This window comes from Lissotriton vulgaris, chromosome 1_1 (genome assembly GCF_964263255.1).
Source record: "Lissotriton vulgaris chromosome 1_1, aLisVul1.2, whole genome shotgun sequence".
NCBI classification, from domain to species: Eukaryota; Metazoa; Chordata; class Amphibia; order Caudata; family Salamandridae; genus Lissotriton; species Lissotriton vulgaris.
In genome coordinates this window covers 1,816,138,544-1,816,162,008 of record NC_141685.1, presented here as the reverse complement: position 1 = coordinate 1,816,162,008, position 23,465 = coordinate 1,816,138,544, and the positions used below count along the sequence as shown (strand labels likewise).

At 40.5% G+C, this 23,465-nt stretch overlaps 1 protein-coding gene across 3 annotated transcripts in view; it reads right to left on the bottom strand.

The window, feature by feature from the left end:
- NT5DC3 (5'-nucleotidase domain containing 3) overlaps window positions 1-23,465 on the bottom strand; it is a 391,194-nt gene that overhangs the window by 230,349 nt on the left and 137,380 nt on the right. For all 3 annotated transcript variants that reach the window (XM_086919171.1, XM_086919172.1, XM_086919173.1), the window contains exons 5-6: window positions 14,973-15,063; window positions 14,253-14,390 (exon numbers count right to left, since the gene is read on the bottom strand). In XM_086919171.1, the coding sequence (XP_086775297.1) occupies window positions 14,253-14,390; window positions 14,973-15,063 (229 nt within the window). The remainder of the gene's footprint in view (window positions 1-14,252; window positions 14,391-14,972; window positions 15,064-23,465) is intronic.

Genomic DNA, 23,465 nt, shown 5'->3' with positions numbered 1-23,465 from the left:
TCCTGTACAAGCCTCTGCGATCCAATAAGCTATAAAGGCATTTCCTGCAACTGACTTGCGGTACCTGGACTGGATCCTGCTGTTGGCCCTAACTGACACCCTGTGAGGCTCCAAATGCCTCAGCTGCAGTCCTAGGGGTCTTTAGAAGTGTACTTCTGTGGTGGATTGGGATTTAGAGGGCTAATTCAGACATTAACATCTTTGACCAGACAAACCTGGTCGCTATATCCGACACACGCTCCATTGCAGCCAGCCTCAAACTGCACCTAGGTCTCGGTATAATATGACCACTGACAATTATTGGCACTTTTTGTTTCTTGGCACTTTTCTTACCTAAAACGTTAAAATGCACATCCCTGGTTCCCCTCATTAGATTTTTGTAATTTTGTCCATTGTATTTAACTCTTTTTTTCTAACTCGGTTTGGAACTTTTGTTTTGTATTTTGACTTTATTACTCTTTTGGTACTGCATAACTATTGTACACATTGCACTAAGTTAAGTCTGTTTGTTCGGTGTCATTGCCATCCGGGGGTTAATTTAGTGACTTTGAAGGCTCATTCTGGCAAGGGTTGTGGTTATTCCATGAGGTTGGTAGTCACCATCCCCAAATAATAATCCAATTCCTTAAACAATTGGATAGCCACGACTACATATGCATACTTGACTCTCCAAAAGTAAGAGGATGACCAGTCAAGGCCTACTCTTTTATATATTAGCAGGTTTAGAGCAATACACACAATACAGGTAAAAATGTAATCCATAGTATACTGTACAATATTTGCAATATAATGCGGTATATCAGTTAAGATAATGCACAAAGGCAAATCTTCAAGGTCAATAAGATTTCAAATGTAGGTAAAGCACCTAGAAAAAGGGTAACTGCTAAATTGCCTATTCAGACTTTAGTAATTTTTTGTATATAGGCTTGTTAACCACAACTCAGAAAAGCTCTTCTATGATCATATCCCAGAAAGAATGGCTATGCCACTGTAGTGAGGCCCTAGTGGACCCACTTTGGTTCTCCTTTTAGTTTTGCATATTACATATTTAACAGACTTCGTTTTAGCCCAATTATATTTTACATATTTTATTTTTGCGACATGATTCTAAATAAACCTGAATATGCTATGTTTTAGAAAGCCTTTCCTGTTACACCATCTGTACTCTTCATTCAAGGCAAGCAACACAGAACGGGATATCCTAGTGCTTGCGTTGTTCGCTTGGAGACAGGTTCTAACATCTAGACACATCATTGCATCAGAGCTGTATCTCCAACACTATGGATTTATTATATAAACAGTGCACTGTGCCTTAGTGGGTCAGAGGGGGCACTTCAGCCACAAAGGTCCTGGGACAACTTTTGTGTTCGACATATAGCTCTGCCAATGCTGAACTTCCATGCTGATCCTGCAGAAGGACTGCCAATCCAACTTCAGACCAAGTCATCCAGGTATGGGGTCTCCGGCTATCCTCCGAGATCGGCCAGAGGGTACACGGACTAAGCTCTCAGAGTAGAGGTAGTGCGAGTTAGGGATATATAGATATTTAGAAATAAGACTGCCCTGGTTGGACTGTTCATTCTTTTCACCATGTTCACAATGCTGGTTACTTTGCTTTGTTTTATTTGCTTAATAATCGCAGCTCTTTCTTTTCATGACCCACCCAGGGTCGAAATGTTGTAGCTTGAAAACTAGTCTTCTAGTCACAAACACCTTACGTATATGAATGATCTTGGAGTGGGACAGCGTGGCATTCAATTTGCAGTACTTCAATGCACTTTTTCAGTGCAGGTTGAATGTGATATCACCCCAGCATACGGTCACCAAAGTGGGCTCTCTACATTGTTTATCTTTTAAAATGTCCCCTTGCAAAATGCCCTCTCTCCTTCCATGTTTGAAATGCATCCTAAGGGATTAGTCCTAAAGTTTGTTTGGGGCTGTTTAATCAGGAAAGGGTGTTACTTCACTCCCTATAGTTTTGTTTGTAATAATGGTGTATCAAGTTCAAATTGGTGTCCATAATTTTGAATTGAGAGGTATGTTCAATTTTAATTGGTTTTATGACTGTAAAAACCAGGGAATTCACGGTGTGGGGAAGAAGTAATCTTATTACATGTTAACACAGGGTCTAGTTTTGTGAAGAAGAATGTGCAGCTTAAAAGTAAATTAAAGAGTAATGCACGCCCAGTTCTCACTCCCTCTATGTGCATGATCCTGAGGGTTTGCTTTCTAACCCAAGGACACCAATAACACTATATGGATAGATGTAGCATCTCTGCAGGTCAAGAACGCCTTGTACCAGTGGTGGGTGTGGTAAGCACAAACAAGTAGAGCAGCCTGAGTAGCTAACTCCTTCTTTATCACTTCCACTCATCCTTTTAGTTTTGCCTATTGTTATGTGAAAAGAGTGGTGTAGCTTCACTTTATACGTTTCGTGGTTTATGGGTAATGATTATAAGGATCTAAACTATTGACAACTGATGACCAGACGCGCAGCACATTCCTTACGCTCCGTTACCGGAGCCTGTGTTGGTGAATCGAATTTAATAAAGAACTCGTTCAACTTCACTTCTATTTCCGTGATGAGTACTTAACAGTAGGTACATGGAATTCAACTATGTATTTATGTCAGGATCTTTCTGTCCCCCAATTGGGTGGCTCGACTGGAAGACCTTCTGTGTCTCTGTCTCCATCATGAACACTAGTTTGGAAACTTTGCCACACTCCGATGTTCAGTCACAAGCATTCCTAATCCTCTATGTCCAGTTAAGATCCCATTCCAGGGATAGCATTCCAAAATACTGATCTATTTTGGTTCTTTTTTGTGTTCCCTTTGCCTGAGAGATGGAAATGAGATCTTATGTAAATCTGATCATAATATGATCACTGTTTTGTCACCTCAAGTATGCACCGTAATCCTTTGTGCGCTTTCTTGTAATGTTCTGAAGCCGAGCCATTACATGTTCAAATCCGGAATTTACTTCTGTTCATTTGTTGCCTGCAGAATTTTATATTCAATCCATCAGGAGGAGAGCTGAAGGAGAGGCTTTAACTGCTCTCACTTACACTGTGCTATCCCTAGCTCACACCTGTTCTGCGTTCCAGTCAGTTCCAACCTATGCAGGTGTGATCTGCAACGAGGGTCTTCTTCCGTCTCAATTCATGCTATAAACTGGTGTTGCCGGGAGCTCCAGCTTTGTACCCAGGTTCCCTGCTTTGGTGAGCCTTTCAGTGCCAGAATCCTGCTACTGCTTTTGATGTGTCCTGCCTTCTTTCCTGAGGCTGCCTTGTGCAGCATTCTGCTTCATCTTTCTTCCAGTCTTACTGTCTCCCCTTGTTTCTGGCCTTTCCTTTCTGCCAGATACCCTATATTTCTGTATTTAGCCTGCTGGGCTTCTGACCCTGTATGCACAGAGTTTGGCAGTGGTTCTTTTCTTCCTTGAATCGGTTATTTTGGCTGTAGCCTTATTACTATGGTAGTTTTATGTACCAACAGGGCATTCATTGTCCCAGTACCATTTGGGTATTTCCTAGAGTTCCTTGTTCTGAGTCCTTGTTCAGGTTTACCAGTACCAACAGGGCACTACTTGTTCCAGTGCTCGTTGGGCGCAGCTTACTTTTGATCTCTGAATGTTTCTCTATTTATTTCTGAGGCGTTCTTCAAAATTTCTGGTCTTGGATTCCTCCCGCATTCCCTGCCAATCCTATAATTATCTGAGCTAACACTAGTATAGAATTCACTCTCACTTTTCCCCTTCAATACTTTTCGATTGTCTAGTTCTTTGCTCTTAATATTTGTCCATCCTATGCTCTGGTTATCCTTTTTTTTACAATTATTTGTTTCAGTCCGACCTCTGGTTTGGTGTAGGTTGAAATAGGATAAGGGAAAAACTTCAGGTGTTGCGCCTAGTCCCTTGGAGCACTACCTGTGCCCAGTCTCTAGAACAGCAGGTCCAAACTGTAACTTTGCTGTATGACTGCTATGACAGCAATATGCTGTAATCGATCCCAAGGCCTTTCTCTAAGCTCCCAGGAGATATAATATATATATATATATATGTATATATATCACGAAAAATTCCCTCGAAGAAGAAATCAGAGGCCAGAGGGGAATTCAGGATAACAGCGTGCTTTAATGAAATGACCACAGTTGCGGCGGATGCATTTCGGCATAATAGCCTTCCTCGGCGCCCAACACTGTAGAAAGTCCTTCACCTCTGTTCTCCTCCCGTGTAAAATACGTGCTTGCATCACATACTCCTCCCCCTAATGCAATAGGCACACCTGTGTAGAGTTCGTGTTCAGTTCATCGAACTACACCTCCCAGCAAGCTCTGTGTCGGCCTGACTGAGGTGGTGGCGTGGGGGGGCAAGTAAAAACTGTAGGTCCGTGCAAGTTGCAGGTGAGTGGCGAAGGATCCTTCCATATCACATCACAGTCCACACCTGCTTCCCTTGGTCCCCTCGTACTGCTACCACCGCTCCTCCCAGGTAAGCATGCGGGTAGGGGCTGTCAAAATGGAGACATCTCGCCCCCGCTGAGATAAAATACCTCCGTCTGCCCACAGTCGCCTGAGGTTCCTGGCTGTCTCTGGACTTATCGATACCTCGATGACAGACACGCTGACAGCAGCGAAGAGCCAGTAAAAAGTCCGGGACACTTGATGTAGCAGGGCCTGCTGTGCTGCGTCTCTGGCTGGCGCAGTATGTATCACGAAAAATTCCCTCGAAGAAGAAATCAGAGGCCAGAGGGGAATTCAGGATAACAGCATGCTTTAATGAAATGACCACAGTTGCGGCGGATGCATTTCGGCATAATAGCCTTCCTCGGCGCCCAACACTGTAGAAAGTCCTTCACCTCTGTTCTCCTCCCGTGTAAAATACGTTCTTGCATCACATACTCCTCCCCCTAATGCAATTGGCACACCTGTGTAGAGTTCGTGTCCAGTTCATCGAACTACACCTCCCAGCAAGCTCTGTGTCGGCCTGACTGAGGTGGTGGCGTGGGGGGGCAAGCTCTAGAACAGCAGGTCCAAACTGTAACTTTGCTGTATGACTGCTATGACAGCAATATGCTGTAATCGATCCCAAGGCCTTTCTCTAAGCTCCCAGGAGATATATATATATATATATCCAAAGTTAGTTTTGCGCTCTGAACCCCTGCCCCTTGCAGCGGAGGGCCTGGACGGGGTAGCCACTCCCCAGAAATCCAACAAGAAATTCCACACGTGGGTAGGAGCTGAACATTAAAGCTCGCTAAACTGTCCTGGACATTCCTTTTTTACCTTGTGGAATTTCTTGTTGGATATATATATATATATATACACACATATATACACACACACACACACATATATATACGTATATATATTCGATCATTGGAGCCACCCTTCCCAATAAAGTCTCCCTCACATTCAGTAAGGCACCTTCCCTTCGGGATAAAATAGCTGACACCAGTCCAGAGCCATTGAACAAAACGTCTTGGTGGCACAGAACAAAGGATTTTACCGCTGTAAGACCTGTAAGGCGTGTGTCCATGGAGAAAATACTAAAACATACATGGACGGTTTCACTGACCATCCTCATCCCATAACACAGGTTTTGACCTGTAAAACCGAATTTGCGGTTTATGTTCTCCAATGCCCCTGCCCACTAAGATAAGTGGGTAGCACGAATAAGCGCATTTTACAGCATTTACGTGCGATCACCAATGGTGATAATGCATACCCAGTGGCCCGACATTTCAGGGAAACCCACCAGAGCAATAACAGCTTGCTAAAGTACTGGGTAATTGATTCTATACTGGCCAGCAGAAGGGGTGGAGACAGAGAGAACAAGCTGAGGAGGCTTGAGACTAAATATATCCTTCGACTTAACACTAAGAGCCCGGGGGAATTAAATGTAATGGAAGACCTGTATACGTGCTTACCTTAAGTAATCTTATACTAACACAGTGTTGATATGTCATCTAAAATACGGATGTATTTTTAGCCCGGCTGGGAGACATATAGTGTAGCATAAGGAATTCAAGTTCTTGGTTTTTAATCTGACATTAACCTGTATTTGCTGCTATTTGATTACAAGTCTGATTTTACATATGATGGGTATGGCTGGATATTGGTAGACTAAACGGGTCCTTGTTCCCTGATAGTCGCGTATACTCAGCCTATTATGCACTTTATTCACGGTGATGATTATTTTTCTAACGTAGTGACATAGAATAGAGAAAACTTAAAAGCAGAGGGCCCTCAATAATCTAAAGCTTTTGTAAGGATTGTATCATCAATCGTATCTATATAGGGCTGAATATTTGATTCTTTTGTGAATATTTTAACCATACTTTATACATTTGTGGTTATTGATGTGTATGAAATTTGATGTACAAAATACAGTATTTCAATAAGAGGATCCTTGAGTAGGATGGGTTCCCCTTTAGCTGACAGCAGCAAATATTTGCACTATTATGCTATATGTTGCACATTGTAAGTCTTTGCACCATTGCTAGTTTTTGCACATTAAAATTTGCACTACTGCGGGTTTTGCACATATGAAAACAATATGCATTTGCACTTTATTATATAAGAGCTTACTGTTAATACTGTATTATATATTTGGGTATTGCACCAATATCAGAAATCATAAGTCCTATTGGATTAGAGAAAGAAGTGATGAGATTTATATATTGTGTTTGATTACCTCTGTTTAAATGTAAGGTGACTTTTGGGCAACAATCGTGTATTTTACCGTAATTCTGTATCCCAACCCTTGGTCTTTATATGTTCTTCTAATATGCACTTTGAAGACCTATCAGTATTTCTTCTATGTTCACTATGATATAACACTACCCTCTCATGTGACGAATTTCATCCAATCACTGGCAGTATAAAACAGTGTTTTTTCTTATTGAACATTGTCATGTGAACAAGGCTCTTGCGAGCCGAAACGTCATGAGACTTCTACTGCACCTGAAATAAAAATTTGGAGCACTACAACTGGTCCGTGTCCATTGGCTTTCTTCCTGGCTGGAGTTGGTCCAGAGTGCGAGAAAAGTGACGGTGTGTTTGATATATATATATATATATACACACCAAACAATTCCGACCACTTCCAATTATGGCCAAGTAGGAACTCAGACTACCATAGCAACTCAGACAAGGTATATTTTTATTTACGTTCTTTCCACAGCCTGCAACGACGCGTTTCGGGCTGCACGAGCCCTTGATCACATTCAGCTTTGTACAAGTCTACTTCACTTTTTTATACATATTTACCACTGTGCACGCCCCCTCACAAACGGATCTCTGGTCACGTGATCATAGATAGAAACAACAGACTATTGTGCATGTCGTATTATTTAGTCAGTTTATCTGCATGAATGCAGTTATGTGTTACATCTGAATTAGCCACATTTTTTGTCATTTTAAATTTTAAGTCATCTAAAGCAAATAAAACGGTGTCAATACCAAATATAGAAATGAAAGAAACTATCCTCATTTCATATTGATAAATATATATATTACCTACTGGCGGTCGCCAGTAGGTAGTTATAGTTAGGATTTTTTTCAATGCAAAATCTCAAAATTCTATTGTGAATAACTTTGGCGTCGGTTGACTAATCTGCCTGAAAATTTCCTCAAATTTGCCTTGTCGAGCTCCGGTCCTTCCCTGAAAGTTTGGGGGGGATTCGTGAAGCGGGGGCCGAGATAAAAGGGGGGTCCCAAAACGTGTTTTCCCCATGTTAATTTCCATAGGGCGGTCAAACTCACTTTTAGCCCGAACGGCTGAATGGATTTCCACCAAACTTGGCAAAATTGTAGGGACTGGTAGCCCGATGTGCCTTTGCTATGTCTCAAGATATGTGCTCCAGTGGTTTTTGAGTAATTTAGGTTCAAAAAAATATATATATCTATAAGCGCGCCCCGGTACGCGCACCGGGGCACGTACCGGGTGCGCCATGCGAGGTGCGCACGGAAGGCTGATTGGCTCTCGGGTGTCTGTAAACATTCGAAACAGTCCGGAGCGCCTGCCATCTTGTGGATTTTCGTGGGGGGGGGGGTGGTGCTGGGCGCCCGGGAGCGTACCGGGGAGCGTACCATGGGGAAAAAAGAATGACAATTTCAAAAAAAATTAGCTGTTTTAAAAAAAAAAATCTTTTTGTTGTTCTTTTTTTTTTATTAAGTACCTACATGTAGAGACTTTGGGGCAGATTTACAAGCCACTTGCCCCACTTTGGCGTCACTTTTCTCATGTTAAACGTGACGCAAAGGTGGCGCAAGGGGCTTGTAAATATGCCCCTTAAATTGTTGTTTTCCTCTCACTCCACTCCCACACTCACCTTCTTTCAGTCCCCCTGCTTTACTTCCCTTCCCCTCTCTTCCCTTCATTCGCTCCCTCAGTAATTCCTCTTCTCTCACTCACCTTACTCCACTTAACTCACTCCATCTCTCATTCCCTCTGTCCTGTCACTTTCTCACTCCTCTTCCCTCATTCCTTCTGTCTCACCCTCACTCCCTCTATCCTCTCACTCTGTCACTCCCCCTTCACGCACCCTCACTCACCTTGCATTCCTCACTGTAATCAACTCACCTTTACTCACTCCCCTTCTGTCATTTGTTCCATCAGTCTCTTTCTCCCTTTCATTCAGTCATCCAAACAGTTATTCAGTACACATTCATTGAAAATAGAACAACACAATATGTAAGGAATATAGCTCTTTTTGGAGAATTGGAGGTAGTTCTAAAAAGAACTGTTTTTTTTCTTCTTTTTTAGTTTTTAATTTTTTTTTTACTTTTTTCGAACGTTTAAAAAAAAATGTAAATGTAAAAAAAAAAAAACTAGGGAATGCAAAACTGCTCAACAGGAGCAAAAAAAAAAAAGGGGGAAAAATTAGGGCTGAGGGGCGCAGCGGTGTTCCTCCCTCTTTCCAACAATCAGCTCAATGCTCTGCTCCCCATAACAGAGCAGTTGGTCACACTGCTTACAACGAATTGTAATATTTGCAAAAACTGGCTGAATATTTGGGATCATCACTGCTGGTCTTCCTCTCACCGAAGTGTTGAAGCTCCTGTGGAAGTGGAGGGGCCATCGGGTGGCGGATTGCGAGCCAGGGCCCTGGTGCTCTCCCGTGCATAATTAATCGGGTGCCTCCTCTCAACATGCCTGATTAAAGTAGCATTCCCGAAACTATACTTCCGGGTGGGATCCCCACGTGATAGGACAGTGTCACAAATTTTACAGGTGACTTTGGCTGCAGTGCATTTTTTCTCCCCCTCTGGAAAAGAGAAAAACTTCCATATGAAGTGGTCCTTCACTTTTCTCTGTGGGGGGGCCTCAGGCAGGAATCCATCCGAAGAGTCTGAGGACTGGTCCTGGGAAGGGTTCTGGGAACCAGACATGGTTGAATTTGTTTTTTTGCAGGAACAGACAAGAGGTGTTGTCTCAGCAAAAGCAAACAGGTTGTGAGGGAAATGGGTGGGGTGTTTCCCTACTTGTGAAAAAAAACTTATTAACCAATGAAAAGTGTTATTTTCAGGTCACATGACCCGACGCCTTGACTGACTGACTCTCTGTTTGTATAAGTTTTGAAGACAGCATTTGTGCAGGACTGTATGGGTGTATGAGTGTGTATATGTGTATGTTAGTGAGTGAATGACTGTCTTACTAGTGTCTTTATCAGTAACTACATATGTTTTAATCTAGTATATATGAATATTGATGTATATAAGTGAGTATACGTGAGAGTAAGAGATTGTAAGAGTTCCTGTTTAAATAAGTATGTGTTTCTATAAGGGATTGTTTAAGAGAATAAATATCTTTAAATTTCAATAGAAGTAAGGTGGTAGTGTGTGTATAGCTCTTTATGGAAATTAATGGATGTTCAATAGTTTATTTGCATGTGTGAGTATGTGTGTGAGTAACTTTTGAATGACTGTCAGTGTGTAACAGGGTGTATAGGTGTATCACTACATATGATGAGTGAGTATATGTGTGAGGGAGTATATTGAACTGTTTGTGAATGAGTAGATGCGTATATAGATGGTGGAATTACTGAATTGGTTGTTGTAACTGATATGGTTATCTCCATTTTTAAAAAAATTTTAATTCTATTTTTGAATATGTGTTTCAAGGGTTACATTACAGTGAAAGGAGGTCTGTCACTCTGTCACAAGGATGGTGTCATCAGTGATGTCATGAGTGAGGTCACTGACCATGTCATGAGTGATGTAATATGTGACGTCATCAGCAGTGCATTGCACGCGCAAGTTATAGTGAGTCCAACTAACTATAACGTGGGAATTTCAATGGTTTTATGTCAGTAAAATTTCCAGCTAACTATAACTGGTGTAAAACCTCTGGTTTTTTCAGTGAATTTAATAGGTTTTTTAAATGCTAATTCCCAACTATAACTGGTGTGAAACCTCTGGTTTTTTCAGTGAATTTCATAGGTTTTTTAAATGCTAATTCCTAACTATAACTGGTGTGAAACCTATGGTTTTTTCTGTGAATTTCATAGGTTTTTTAACTGCTAATTTTTAACTTTTTATAGGGCTTCATACCTATAATATATAATCATGTCTTTAAGTGAGAAAGGTATGTTTTTCTAAAAATGAACCCTATATTGTATATTAAGATAATATTTTTGTTTTAAAATAGTATTTTCTTTTTTTTTATATTTGACTTTGGTACGCTCCCGGTGCACGTACCGGTGCGCGTCCCGTCAGCGCACCAACAAAAAAAAAAGAAAAAAAAATAATAAATAAAAAGAGTGAGACACTTTCATCAAATGTAGAATAGGCCCTACTACATAGCAGTCCCTACCATTTGCCCAAATTTGGTGGAATTCCATTGAGACATTTAGGCTACAGGCCTGAATAAATATCCTGAGGTAAATTACATGACCAAAACACATATGAAGTATGAGAATTTACAACCAATTAAAAGGTTTGTTTCATTTTCTACGATTATTTCCTGACATTTGATTGGTTATGTACATGAATAAATAAAAAAAAAGAGAAGGAAACACAGCCATTTTGACTACTGCTTCCTGAAGTACATTTGAAAAGAAATAACACTGACAACTTCAACTGCTTTCTCAAAGGTAAGTTGTTATTTTGGAAAGTGAAGTATGTTGTGCACTTTCAGTTAATTTGACAAAAAATATATATATAAAATATTCTGTTAGTTATATACTATCCCTCTGTAATAGTTATAGATTGAAATAGGCTTCTCTGTTATAGTTATGGATTGAGTTAGGCTTCCCTTGTATTATTATAAATTTACTTAGGCGTCATCGCATACTCTTTGTTATATTTCAAATTCCAGCCTGATACCATACACTGCCCAAAGATAACTTCACTGTTAAAAAATCCAAACTACATGTCTGAACTTAAACCCAACAGTGCCCTATCTCTACTGATATAATTATTTTTTATGCAATTTACAGCAACAAAATGGAAGGAGAAAAGAATATATCTTTTGAAATTGTTTTGAACAACCAGGATGGAAAAAATGCTGTAAATGATAACATTAACTTTATGGATGAGTCTCTGGACCTTGAATTACTTGAATGTGTGCAATCAATGGAAACACAGAATGTAAATGAAGAGATTCCAGACAACATTTTATTAGAAGTTTTATTAAATTATGAAAAAGAATCAGAAGAATAAATTTATATTTAATAATCAAAAATTGTTCGAGCCATTATTCATTTTTATATGTAATTCATCAATTAGATCAAAAATGTTTAAAATATAAAGTGAGACTTATAATATACTGTGCAACTTTATTGTGTTACATAGAAAGTTTGCTCATAGTTACTTCCTTTCTCCCACTATATTATCTCCAATGTGTATTTAACATCTCTTTATCATCTCCTGCCTCAATGTTGTTTCAGCTTTCCTGACAGACTATGTTATGAATTCCATATACCACAATAACTTCTGTAACAACATGCAAGATATCTACAAAGGAAACTATGTATATTAAATTATAGACTCTGCATTGATACCTACATGTTGGTACTTAAATAAAAAAAAAAAACAACAATTAATAAACATACAATTTTTAAAAGTGATTCTTTTTTTCCCATAGTACGCTCCCCGGTGCGCTCCCCGGTGCGCGTACCGGGCACTCCCCCCGCGAAAATCGAAAAAATAAAATAAAAATGTGAGACCCCGCGGGCCCTTTAATGGCCCCCATATCAAACGTAGGGGGTCAGGGGGGGTCTACTCTGCCCCCTTATGGTCAATTCCCCCCTTTGTTTTTTCCACCTCTTGTGTCTCGATTTTACCAAGACACAAGATGGCGGTCGCTCCGGACTGTTTAGAATGTTTACAGACACCCGAGAGCCAATCAGCTTTCTGCGCGCAAGTCGCGTGGCGCGCCCGGTGCGCAACCCCCGGTGCGCGTACCGGAGCGCGCCTATAGATATATATATTTTTTTGAACCGAAATTACTCAAAATCCACTGGAGCACATATCTTGAGACATAGCAAAGGCACATCGGGCTACCAGTCCCTACAATTTTGCAAAGTTTGGTGGAAATCCATTCAGCCGTTCGGGCTAAAAGTGAAATCGACCGCCCTATGGAAATTAACATGGGGAAAACGCGTTTTGGGACCCCCTTTTATCTCGGCCCCTGCTTGACGAATCCCCCCCAAACTTTCAGGGACGGACCGGTGCTCGAAGAGGCCATTTTGAGGATATTTTCAAGCAGATTCGTCAACCGGTGCCAAAGTTATTCCAAATAGAATTTTGAGATTTAACATTGAAAAAAATCCTAACTAGAACTACCTACTGGCGACCGCCAGTAGGTAATATATATATATATTTCCTTACCTAGGATTAAACCTTCTTAAGGTGCTCTTGCTTCTCTATCTACTTGCCTCTGCTTCCAAGCAGCCCCTATCCTCTGCAGTCGTGTGACTACAGTTTCTTCTTCTGACATTATCTTGTGGCCTTTCCTTACAAATATTACTTCCCGAGTCACCCATCCCTGCCTTTGCTCCCTGATGCACTGAGCAGTACAAAGAATTCTGTATGATGCCGCGTTTATTCCCTGGATCCTCATTATTTACTCCTAGTCTACGATTAATTTGTAACTCAATTTTAGTACATAATCCTGCATGTATTTATATAAGTACTGGCAGTTTTCTTGGTTTTAATAAAATATAAAACAACCTCGTCCACAAATAGAGAGACATGGTTAGCCTTCCCCAGCACTGTAAACTCGGGGTGCAGCGTGATAGATCGAGCCGTGAGCGCTGTGACAAGGAAGATTATACAGGGGCGAAAGGAAAGCCCTGGTGAGTGTGCTGGTTGAATTTCAAAGCTCACTCCTGCTTACACTCTTATGAGGTCAGGTTACAATTTCATTTCTAGAAGCACCGTTAAGCATGTCTGGAAAGTTCTTCTTTGCCAAGGTTACAGGCATGACCGGCTACATTGCGCCCTCTAATGCGTTCTCCTTCTTGAACACCTTTGTTATTGCATCCTGTATGTTTGTATCAATTAGTGTAGTGTCGGGTGGTGTTGTCCTAAGGCATTCATTTCTGCCTCTCAATAATCCTGAGTAACCAGCATTGATCAGGCAGGGTGGTACCTTTGCTGTCTACGGACCTTCAATTTGATCACTATTTTATACGTAATTGCCCAAAAGATACGGGTGTTGGCGGCATGTCCTAATGTGAAATTAAAACTTAATACGAACAAGATCTATTATGATCGATGCTCCCTTTTCTTAAACCTGCAAGTCAATTTGTGTGCTGTGCTATCATTCCTTAACATTGGGTTGGACTCAGAGTCTGCCTCTAGAATTGTATCCAATAGAATGGCAGGACCTCTGCAATACGCTTCTTCTGCAAACACAAGGGCAGTGCAACCTCTGTTTTTCAAAAGTAGAACTCGAAAATGGATCTTAAATTCGCAGCATTAGTTTCCCTCACTAAACAACGCATTGCACATGTAATGATTAACAGTTACATTTATAACCCAGAACTCTAGCATTAGATCATATGTTTCCAACCTTGGCCTTCTCCTTAGAACTTAATCACAGCATTAGCGCCCTCTTTCCACCATGCATTCCACAACTGGCTCATTTAGAAGGGTTGTTGTTTAAAAAATTGAATAAGCAATTAAATAAAAAGACTCATCATTGAAAAATCTTTTCACATACAAGTCACAGGAAAGTCAGCTTCAAGAAATATGAATATATTGATCATTGACACTCTAAGTGAAAATGCAAGTGCTGAATTACCTTGACGTCCTTGTAGAGGTGGACAGGCTCATAGTCAATGTTATTCTTCAGAAAGTGTTCGTTGGCGCAGGACAGAAGCGTCATCTCTGGTAAGGAGAATATATCCATGAACTGCTTCATCGTGTTCCCCTCGGAGCTCTGCACACAAACAACGCCACGCGTTCCAGAAACATTAATTCAAACAACGTGGAAAACACTGCTCACCAGTCGGGTGAGTGGCTGTTTCCTATTACACGGGCAGTTTACAAATCGGAGACATGCACACGCGCACTTCCCTACAAATACACTGGAATTGCCTACATCTTTGCCAAAAGAAACGTGTATTGACGTTTGAGATTGCAGGTTTTATTTTAGAGGCTGCAATGTTCTTCCTACCACACACACACACTCGTCACTAAAAACTCTGCAGTAAATCGCAGTAGCCATTTCACCTAATGTTCAAACCTTGAGCAAGTCACCTTACAGCCCTGCTCCCAGGCTCAACTCAATTCAGCAACTAGCAGCAAGAAAGAACACTTTGATCTGAGCAGGACATCCACAGATTCCTCACTGACCAATCTGCCTTGATTGTATGCCACTCGAAAACAAGCTTCTTTTGGGACTCATTTGAGAAAGTGGAACATGTAAACTGTTTTATAAGACAGTAAATATAGTGGAGGATGAACACACAAACTGCTTCTACGGGAAAATCACAGCTAGTGTAAGAGTTATGCAACTCACCTTTCCGTAGAAGTCACTCATTTGTTCTAAAGGGACGTGCGAACCTTCGTACATTTCGATCACTTGTTCATCCGGGACGACTTTAAGTCCCCTGGTGAAATAAAAACACAAGTCACTACAAAGAGCATTTTAACTCCAGTCTATAAAAACTAAACACGAGTAAATTTGACAGAAAGTGAACTGATGAAATATCAGTAAATAGAACATCCTTTGAGGAGGAAGCTGCAGGGGCCAGTGAATCTTCTACAGAGAGCCTTGCATAACCTACAGGCCACAGGGTCGAATCATGGCATAGCATCCCTTCCAAGGTTAATAAAACCGGTAAACTTAGCTGAGTGTGAGTAACATCTGTAGTCACAGAATTACAACATGGCAAACACATGTGACAGTAAGCAGGTGTATTATTTAAAAGACCTTGAAAAAAGCTTCAACGTATCCAGTGCCACACCGAATGCTCTGTTAATACATGAAGTCCAAATAATCGCTGAATCAAAAATCAAATACATGTGTAGATAAAAACAAACCAGTTACTACAAATATTAATGACAGTAAGCAGAAGCACTAGCTCAAGGAGCAAACATTCAAATATGAAAGCCTGGTCTTAAAAAAATAAATATTATATATATATATTATTTTTTAGAACTTTTTATTATATTATGCTCATCACATGATATTTGAAAGGATACAATACTGTTCACATAGTACATACATTGCAAGGTAAAGGCTCCCTGTAGTTAAGGCTCTCCATACAGTATGCCGTATCTGTAATACAATAAGCAGGGGCGCTTTTACGGCCAAACTCCAATAAGTCCTTCAGTCTACAAGTCCCCCCGGTCCCCGGGACAGTCTTTGCCACCCTACACTCTCCCCTAAGAATCGCCTATATTCCTGCCAGGTCCCTCACACTGGCTCCCATTCCTTCAGGCAGCTCCTACTCTGATAAACCACTTTCTCTGCCCCCACTCTGGCACCAATCGAGGTCTGACTTTCAATCACTCAGCCTGGAAGGCTCAGCCCTACCCTATGCTCTAGCTATATTTTGTTCTGCCACCCCGTTGCCAGTGAGAGCCATATTTTCAGGTATTTAGACCCATATTCCTCTCCCATTACTGCCAGAAGCAGCCACTTGGTACACAGTGCAACGATAACCAATAGCACTCGAGACATTACCTCAACGATCTCCCACCAGTATTCCTGTTTTTTTGGCACATCCAGAGAATGTGGAAATAGGTTCCTTCCTGACCACAGCCTCTCAAGCAATCAGAATTAGTTGCCCTCCCCATTTCTGCCAACCAAGTGCGAGAATAATGAGAGTGACGTAAGAGCCGAAGCTGAATTAGGCAGACCCTAGCTTGGATGGCTATCTCTCGGGGTCTTAGGATCGCCTCCACCCAATCCTCATCATCCAGGTCTGCCAGATCCTCCCTCAACTTAACTAATGGGTCTGGGGAATTGTTAACCACCTTATGGTATATAACCGAGAACTTCTGCTGCAGGATGTCTTCCGAAAGGAGACAGGCCTCCAGATGGGAGGACTCCGGTAGTTGTTCCCCCTACAGCAAATGCCTCCATGGTGTGTGCCCAAGTTATAAGTATTTAAATCCCTCAATTTCCCTCAACTGGAAGGCTCGAGTCTTAAAAATAATTTTACACAGAGAATGCTTATATAATGTTAAAAAAGACTGTTATTAATAGGAATGTCTTGCATTCTTGTAGATAACTAAAAAAAGACAGCAATAAGAAATAGGATTTTGTCATTTATTTACAAAAAGTCACAAGAAGAGTATACAAAGTATCAGGCATAGAAGGTAAAGTTACAACAGGACTTTTGCAAACACCGGATTAGCCCGAGGACTACTGAGGACTCTTTTCTCTTAAAAAAGAAATAAAGAAATTTTTTAAAAATTGGATGTTCATCTTTTGTACGGAAATGTCTATCCCAGCAACCTGAGTAAAAGATTGATGTATTTTTTTTGCCTTGAGAAATCCCTGGCGTTATTCGCCATATAGGGCGAATCACGTGTCGGCTGTCTTTGCTCTGTTCAATAAAAACTTACAATCAAAATCAAGAGTGAAATGGACTAATTACGCGGTGAACTGACACAATATGGAATAATAGTTTCGGTCAGCAAAATACTCAGACAATAAGGATTCATCCTAGCCGATTAATTATCTATCCAAAAGGAAGGAACATATGCTCTTAGATAACCTCACTTGTTTTTGCGAAGCTATTACAGTCCAGAGCTTCAAGCACAGTTCCTTCAACTCTTGCAACTCTTCGGGAATCATTATCTAGACCCAGGACCCCTGGACCTGCTGCTTCTGTTGGAACTTACCTGTAACTGGAGTTGTCCAGTATTGGCATCTTTTATAGAAGCATATGCTTGAATTACTTCCTGTTGTCGAATTAGAGTCTCACAGTATAAACAGAAAGCAGTACTGTGTTAGGCATAGACTAAATAGGCTGTAAAACATCCTATTTAGTAACCAATTCATATCATTTAAAAAATCTAAAAAAAAAAATCAGCCTGTTATCCACTCCCATCCCCTCATAGGCAACGGTACTTCAGATTTTTAACCACAAGTGCTCCTTATTACATGGTTAACCTCTAATGGAGGAGGGTGGGTTACATGTGAATCTATGAAAGATGCCAATATTAGAGAACTACAGTCACAGGAAAGTAACTATTTTCCTTCAACAGCACTGGATCTTTCATAGATACACATCGTTAATCAAAATAGTAAGCAGTTGAACAATAAGTACGTTAGAATCATTATCACAAATGGGTAGGAAAAAATAGGTATACATGAGGCTCACCCCACTGGAACAGATGCTGTAAAACTGCTTCATCCGCTGCGGAGTCGTTCTGTACTGTTGAGCTAAACAAATGTTGGGTTTATTCTTCCCAGAAGCTGCTCTACAGATTCTTGCATTGACAGTCCAGCAAAAAGAGCTGTAGATGTAGAAACACTTAAAGTCTAATGTGCTCTCACTGATCTTGTTAAAGGTCTACCTGCTTTGTTATAGCAAAACAATAAGGCTGCTGAAATCCAACCTGCTATGCTCTTGTTTTGAGAGGGCACGAACTTTAGGAGAAGTGCCATATACTACTTATAACTGCTCAATCTTCCTTAAGGCACTGGTTCTAGTAAGATAACATTTGAGGCATTCTTTAACATCTAGTGTTTGCAATGTTTTCTCTGTAGCGTCTTTGGGGATCTGAAAGAAAGGTTTTAATACTACTGGCTCATCGAAATGCAATTACAATTGTACTTTAGCAATAAAACTTGGATTTCTTCTTAAGATTACTCAATCAACCCTGAACTGCATTTAGAGCTTTTTAATGATGAAAGCTTCTATCTCATACACTCTTCTTGATGATGTGAGCGCAAATAGTAACATCAGTTTCCAGGTAACACATTTCATGTGTGCCTTTTGAATGGGTTCAAAGAGTCTCTTCATTAGTGTGTCAAGACAGTATTCAGTTGCCAATGAATTGGAGGATAAGCTCCGAAAAGTCCTTTAGAACATTCTTTAATAATTATATTTGACTACAAAGTTGAATTATTCAAAGATCTTCTATAGCGAGAGATGGCTGCAAAATGATCCTTGACAGAAGAAAGAGTCAGGCCTGTTCTCAATGAATGTAACTGGTACAACAGTAATATCGGTTGTGGTTATGATACAATTGGATGATTATTGTTATCCAGACACTATAAACAAAAGATTTTCACCTTAAACTGAAAAGTTGTATTAGATGATTCGGCCCCTGTCTTTAGCAAGGATTTGTTTACAATCCTATAGGATGTATACATTTGAGAACTCACTGAATTCAGGAGCCAAGCTGACAAGTTTAAGAATTTCAGGTCTCGATGAAGTACTTGGGTGTTGTTTATGGTGAGAATATTGGCGAATGGCTTCAACTTCATATGCTTTGTCTCCGATTGGAAAAGTAGCGGTGAACCAATATTACTTGGGTCACCTTGGAGCTATTAGAATGATCCAGTAAGATCCTTATCTTATTCAAGACTTTCAGAATCATGGCTATCGGAAGGAAAGAGTAGGCAAATATTTCCATCTATGATATTAAAAAAGCATTACCCAGTTGCAAACTTGCATAGAATTGGAACTTTCAATTTGGAGCTGTTGCAAAAAGGGTGAGGTTCAGTTTCTCCCGTTGTGCAAAGAGCTTGTTGAAGGCTTCTTGGTTGAGCTCCTATTTGTGACAAGAAGATGTCATCAAGCTTAACGTGTTTGCCCACTGATTCAGATTGTTGGGGACTATTTAAGTTTTCAGATGTACTTAGTGCTTTAATTACCATTTCGAAATACTCTGTGCTTCGAGAGATAAAGGACAAGATCGTGTTCACCCTTGTTTATTTAGTCCGTTGTTGTAGTGTTGTCCATACGTATCAGGACTGAAAAAACAGCTGTTTTTAACAGAAAAGCCTGAAGGTTTAGTACTAGTACTCTTAATTACAGAAGATTGATGTGGTGAATGTTTTCTTGGGCAGTCAATTTCCAGCTGATCTCCAGATCCTGCAAATGAGCTTCCCAAACCTTTAAGGAAGCATCCATTCTTATAACAAATTGTGATATTTGAACCAAGAATGAAAGTCCTGTCTAAAGGTCTGCCAAGGAAGAATATTTCTCATTCTCAAAGTGGTTTATTAATTAATTTTAAAAAAACTTTGGTTTAAATCCACTGTTTGTCTAATTCTTCCTGGAGAACCTTCATTCCTAGGCAGCAGAAAGGAATTCAATTGATGCACAATGACATTATCCTTTGTAAAGATTTGTACAGGCAAACTGAAATGGGCTTTCTTTTTAGAAATCTGTTTGCCCATTGAATCAGTTTGCAGCATCTCTATTGCTGGGTATCCCTCATTGTCTATGGAGTCTAAAACGGCACCAAGCAACGTAACGTTTTAAGACAACTGGAGGAAGACTTTTGTATTTTTAATGTAAGCCAATCTCCATGACTGGCTGATAAGACTCCTTTCAGTCAACTGGGCCTTTAAACAGACAAGCCTTGGTTGAATTCTTTGCGGACCGACAAGAAGGAGCTTTTTTAAGCCAGTCATTGAAGTGAAGAATTTCAAAGTGTGGCCGAATTGTACTAGGTCTAACACCGAACACTCTATAGTAATACGTTTCTAATTTGAAAAGAAATTGGTTATATGCCCTCCTGCAACCTTTTGCTTTACCACGTTTGACATGTCATTGCCTTCTGGCAGAGTCTTTCGTTTTAGGTCCTTGTTTCCTTCGCGTAGCTTGCTTTGAGTAGGCAGCTGAAGGTGGTGGTAGGTATTGTTGTTGCTGTTGATATTGCGAATGACCAGATTGGTGGTGACATTGCTATGGTTGATACTGGTATGACTGAAAACCTCCTTCGTAAGATAACTGTCGTCTCCCTACAGTCACTCAAAAGGGCTGATGCCTTTGCTCTAAAATACCAAGCGATCTGGAATTATCAGTATCAGCCTTAATCTACTGTACCGTATTGTCTATATGTTTGACAAAGAGTGCTTCCCAGTCATAAGGCATGTCCAGAAGTCTGCTTTGGACTTCGGGTCTGAACAATGTTGATTTCAACCATCCCTGCCATTGGAGGAAAGCTGCTCCTGCTAGCTGTCGGAAACCTGTAGATCCTATGTCTAAAGCACAATCAATCGCTTCCGATAATGCTTTTTCCCCCTTCAAGAAGATTTTTCTTAGTTTCTAATTGTTTTTGTTCTGCTAAAAAGTCAATTTAAGCACCAATGTCAGACCAAATTGGACAGTCATTGTGTCCAAGAATGACTGAAGAGTTAGCAGCTCCAACGGTGGTTGAAGCCATGGTTGATAAACTTTTTCCTATATTATCCAGGTGCCTTCCTTCACAGCCTCTAGGCATGGTGCATGATGTGGATGGATTTCATGCACACGTTGACCTGCCTGAATTACTCCATAGTCAGCTTTAGGGTGTCCAAATGTAGGAAACTGGGTTACTAGTTGTGCAGGATGTCAGGCCTGTTGATGTGTGGTTGAAAATCTGAAATGTGATCGCCTCTGAGGGGAGTGGTTATCAGGGTGCTGCTACCTGATTGGCTTAAGTATGGTTATTTTAAAGGATTGTGAACAGGTAACTAAATATGTTTTACAGCCTATTTAGTCTCGGTATAACAAGGTACTGCTTTCTAATTATAGTGTGGGACTCCTACACTATAGAATAGAATGTGAGACTCCCACACTATAGATAGAATGGGAATCTCTGAAAGATTCAATACTGCAGAAATAATCTCTCTCTTCAGCTCTCCCACTCATCTAGACACATAAATCAGGACAACACAACTCATTTTAATAACAAGGGCCCAAATAATATTTGTCCGTGTTTTTTCTCATCCATAGATACATAAATTAGGTATTGTGCCCAAGGCTTAGAATCATATTAGTAATTCAGTTTGCATACTCTTAAATACACAATATTAGCCAATGTTGATGCTCTCTACTTCTAAGCATATGGATTTGGATAGGCAGTATCACTGATAAAGACAAAATCTTAGTACAAGAACTCTCAAAGAAATCAGACTAACTTAATGATACTTTGTTGCAGTCAATAGAGGGTATAGATGTGATCCACCTAGACATCCACAGGTCTAACAATCATTAGAATCTAGTGATATCTGGATCGATCTCTCTTGAAGGGAGTCTTGAGTTCAACCAGAACTTCCAAAGCCAGGTTCTCCTTGTGGGCAACAAAGAATACAGTTTCATTTGCAGATTTTTTTTTTTACACTGACCCATACTTGTTTAACATCTTAGTAAGTGATTTCGATGGAGCACCTTTCACTGTAACTTCTGGTACACGAGGTTAGGAGAGGAACAAATTCCAGTTCTGTGAGAAGTCAGAACATTTGAATGCAGACTTTTTGACACGCCCAAAAATGGAACAAGGAAACGGCATGCTACAGATATCTGCTCCTCTGAACAAAATGGTCAACACTGAAGCCATCGAGTTATTTATTTCTTGATCATACAATCATACCTGTGAACTGCCCATTATTCTTTATATTCTTCCTGATCGGTCACAACTTAAAATAGAAATTATGGAGTTTGCATGTCTAAAACTAAAAAACTGACTGACAGTGGCATACCCACATTCCAGTAGGGGACCCCTGCACTACATTGGCTTCCTTCATGTGTTAAGTCTGCAAATACATTAAAATGAATGTAGCATTATAACAAAGATTAAAACAAACAACAGCTGCGCAAGAAAAGCAGTGTACGAATTGTGTCTGTCTCTATTGCCTTCAAATAAATGAAAGTATTACCTAAGCCACTAATAATCGTTGGCAACAGCTAGTCAGTACACTTGATCCACTTCAGTTCCACGTACAGGCTGAAGAACATGATTACAAGTGTGCAACCCTTTGGTACCGTGTATGTGAATAGGACTCCATCACCCACCCCCATTCAAATTATTTTAAGATATTAGAGAGCTAGGAGGCTACACTTAGACCCGTCCACTCCGCTCCCCAGGCCCATTTGAACTATGTTCACTGGTGAGTCATGACCAACCATATTGACAGCCAAAAAGAAATAAAACATCAAGATAGAACAGTCAGGCATTCTAGCACATATGCAAGACATCACTCCCTACCTGGTCAGTGCTTATTTTAGTGGTGCAGGTAGCTAAGAAGGTAAAAGGTAACCCTGAGTGATATATGCAGCAATAACCGTAGCTGTCAAGTTTTCACATTGCTTTAGGGTGACATTTCAACGGTTTGAGTGTGAGCATGAGTAACCTTCTGCTGCTAAATATGCGACAACTGGAGTTACACTTTCCCAAAAGTAGAACCAAGCAATTAAGTTCTTGTAAAAAATAAATAAAAGATAAATATCGGAAACCCCCTTTTTCGAGCAAGGGGATTCACTAAAATAGCTTTTAAACTGGAACAAAACCTGTAAAGTGTTGAGTCAGTAACCTATCGGAACTGATTGTACGTTAGTGATTTCCAGAAAGAGTCTGGCTCCGAGTTATGACTACCATGAATCCCTTATGGGAGAACTTTTCAGACCCTCCTCTGCAGTGACTATGGTAGGCTCTCAACTGTGTGATCGCCCTGTATCAGTAAAGTGTACACAAAAGCTGCAGCAGAATCTAAATCTGAGAATACATACATTCTTCCCTGATGGTCTACCCACAGCTTGGCCGAGCAGTCAACAGATGCCATGACAATGTGCCCCATAAGCATATTCCTCACTCCTAAGAGGACTCTCTTCCTCACAAAAGTCTCTGTACTGAGACCAGGAAAAAGAAGGCAGCTGTCACTGCTCATCAGAACCATTCCCTTCTTAGCTGCAGACCTTAGCATCTGGTCACTCGCTATAAGGATAACAGTACCCCATCACCTCATTATTAATGGCAGGCCTTCAGAGAGTTGTAGCTAATATTTTTTGTTTTAAGGTGCATTTATGGGAGAGGTCTACAGGTCATCCTCTATAAACTG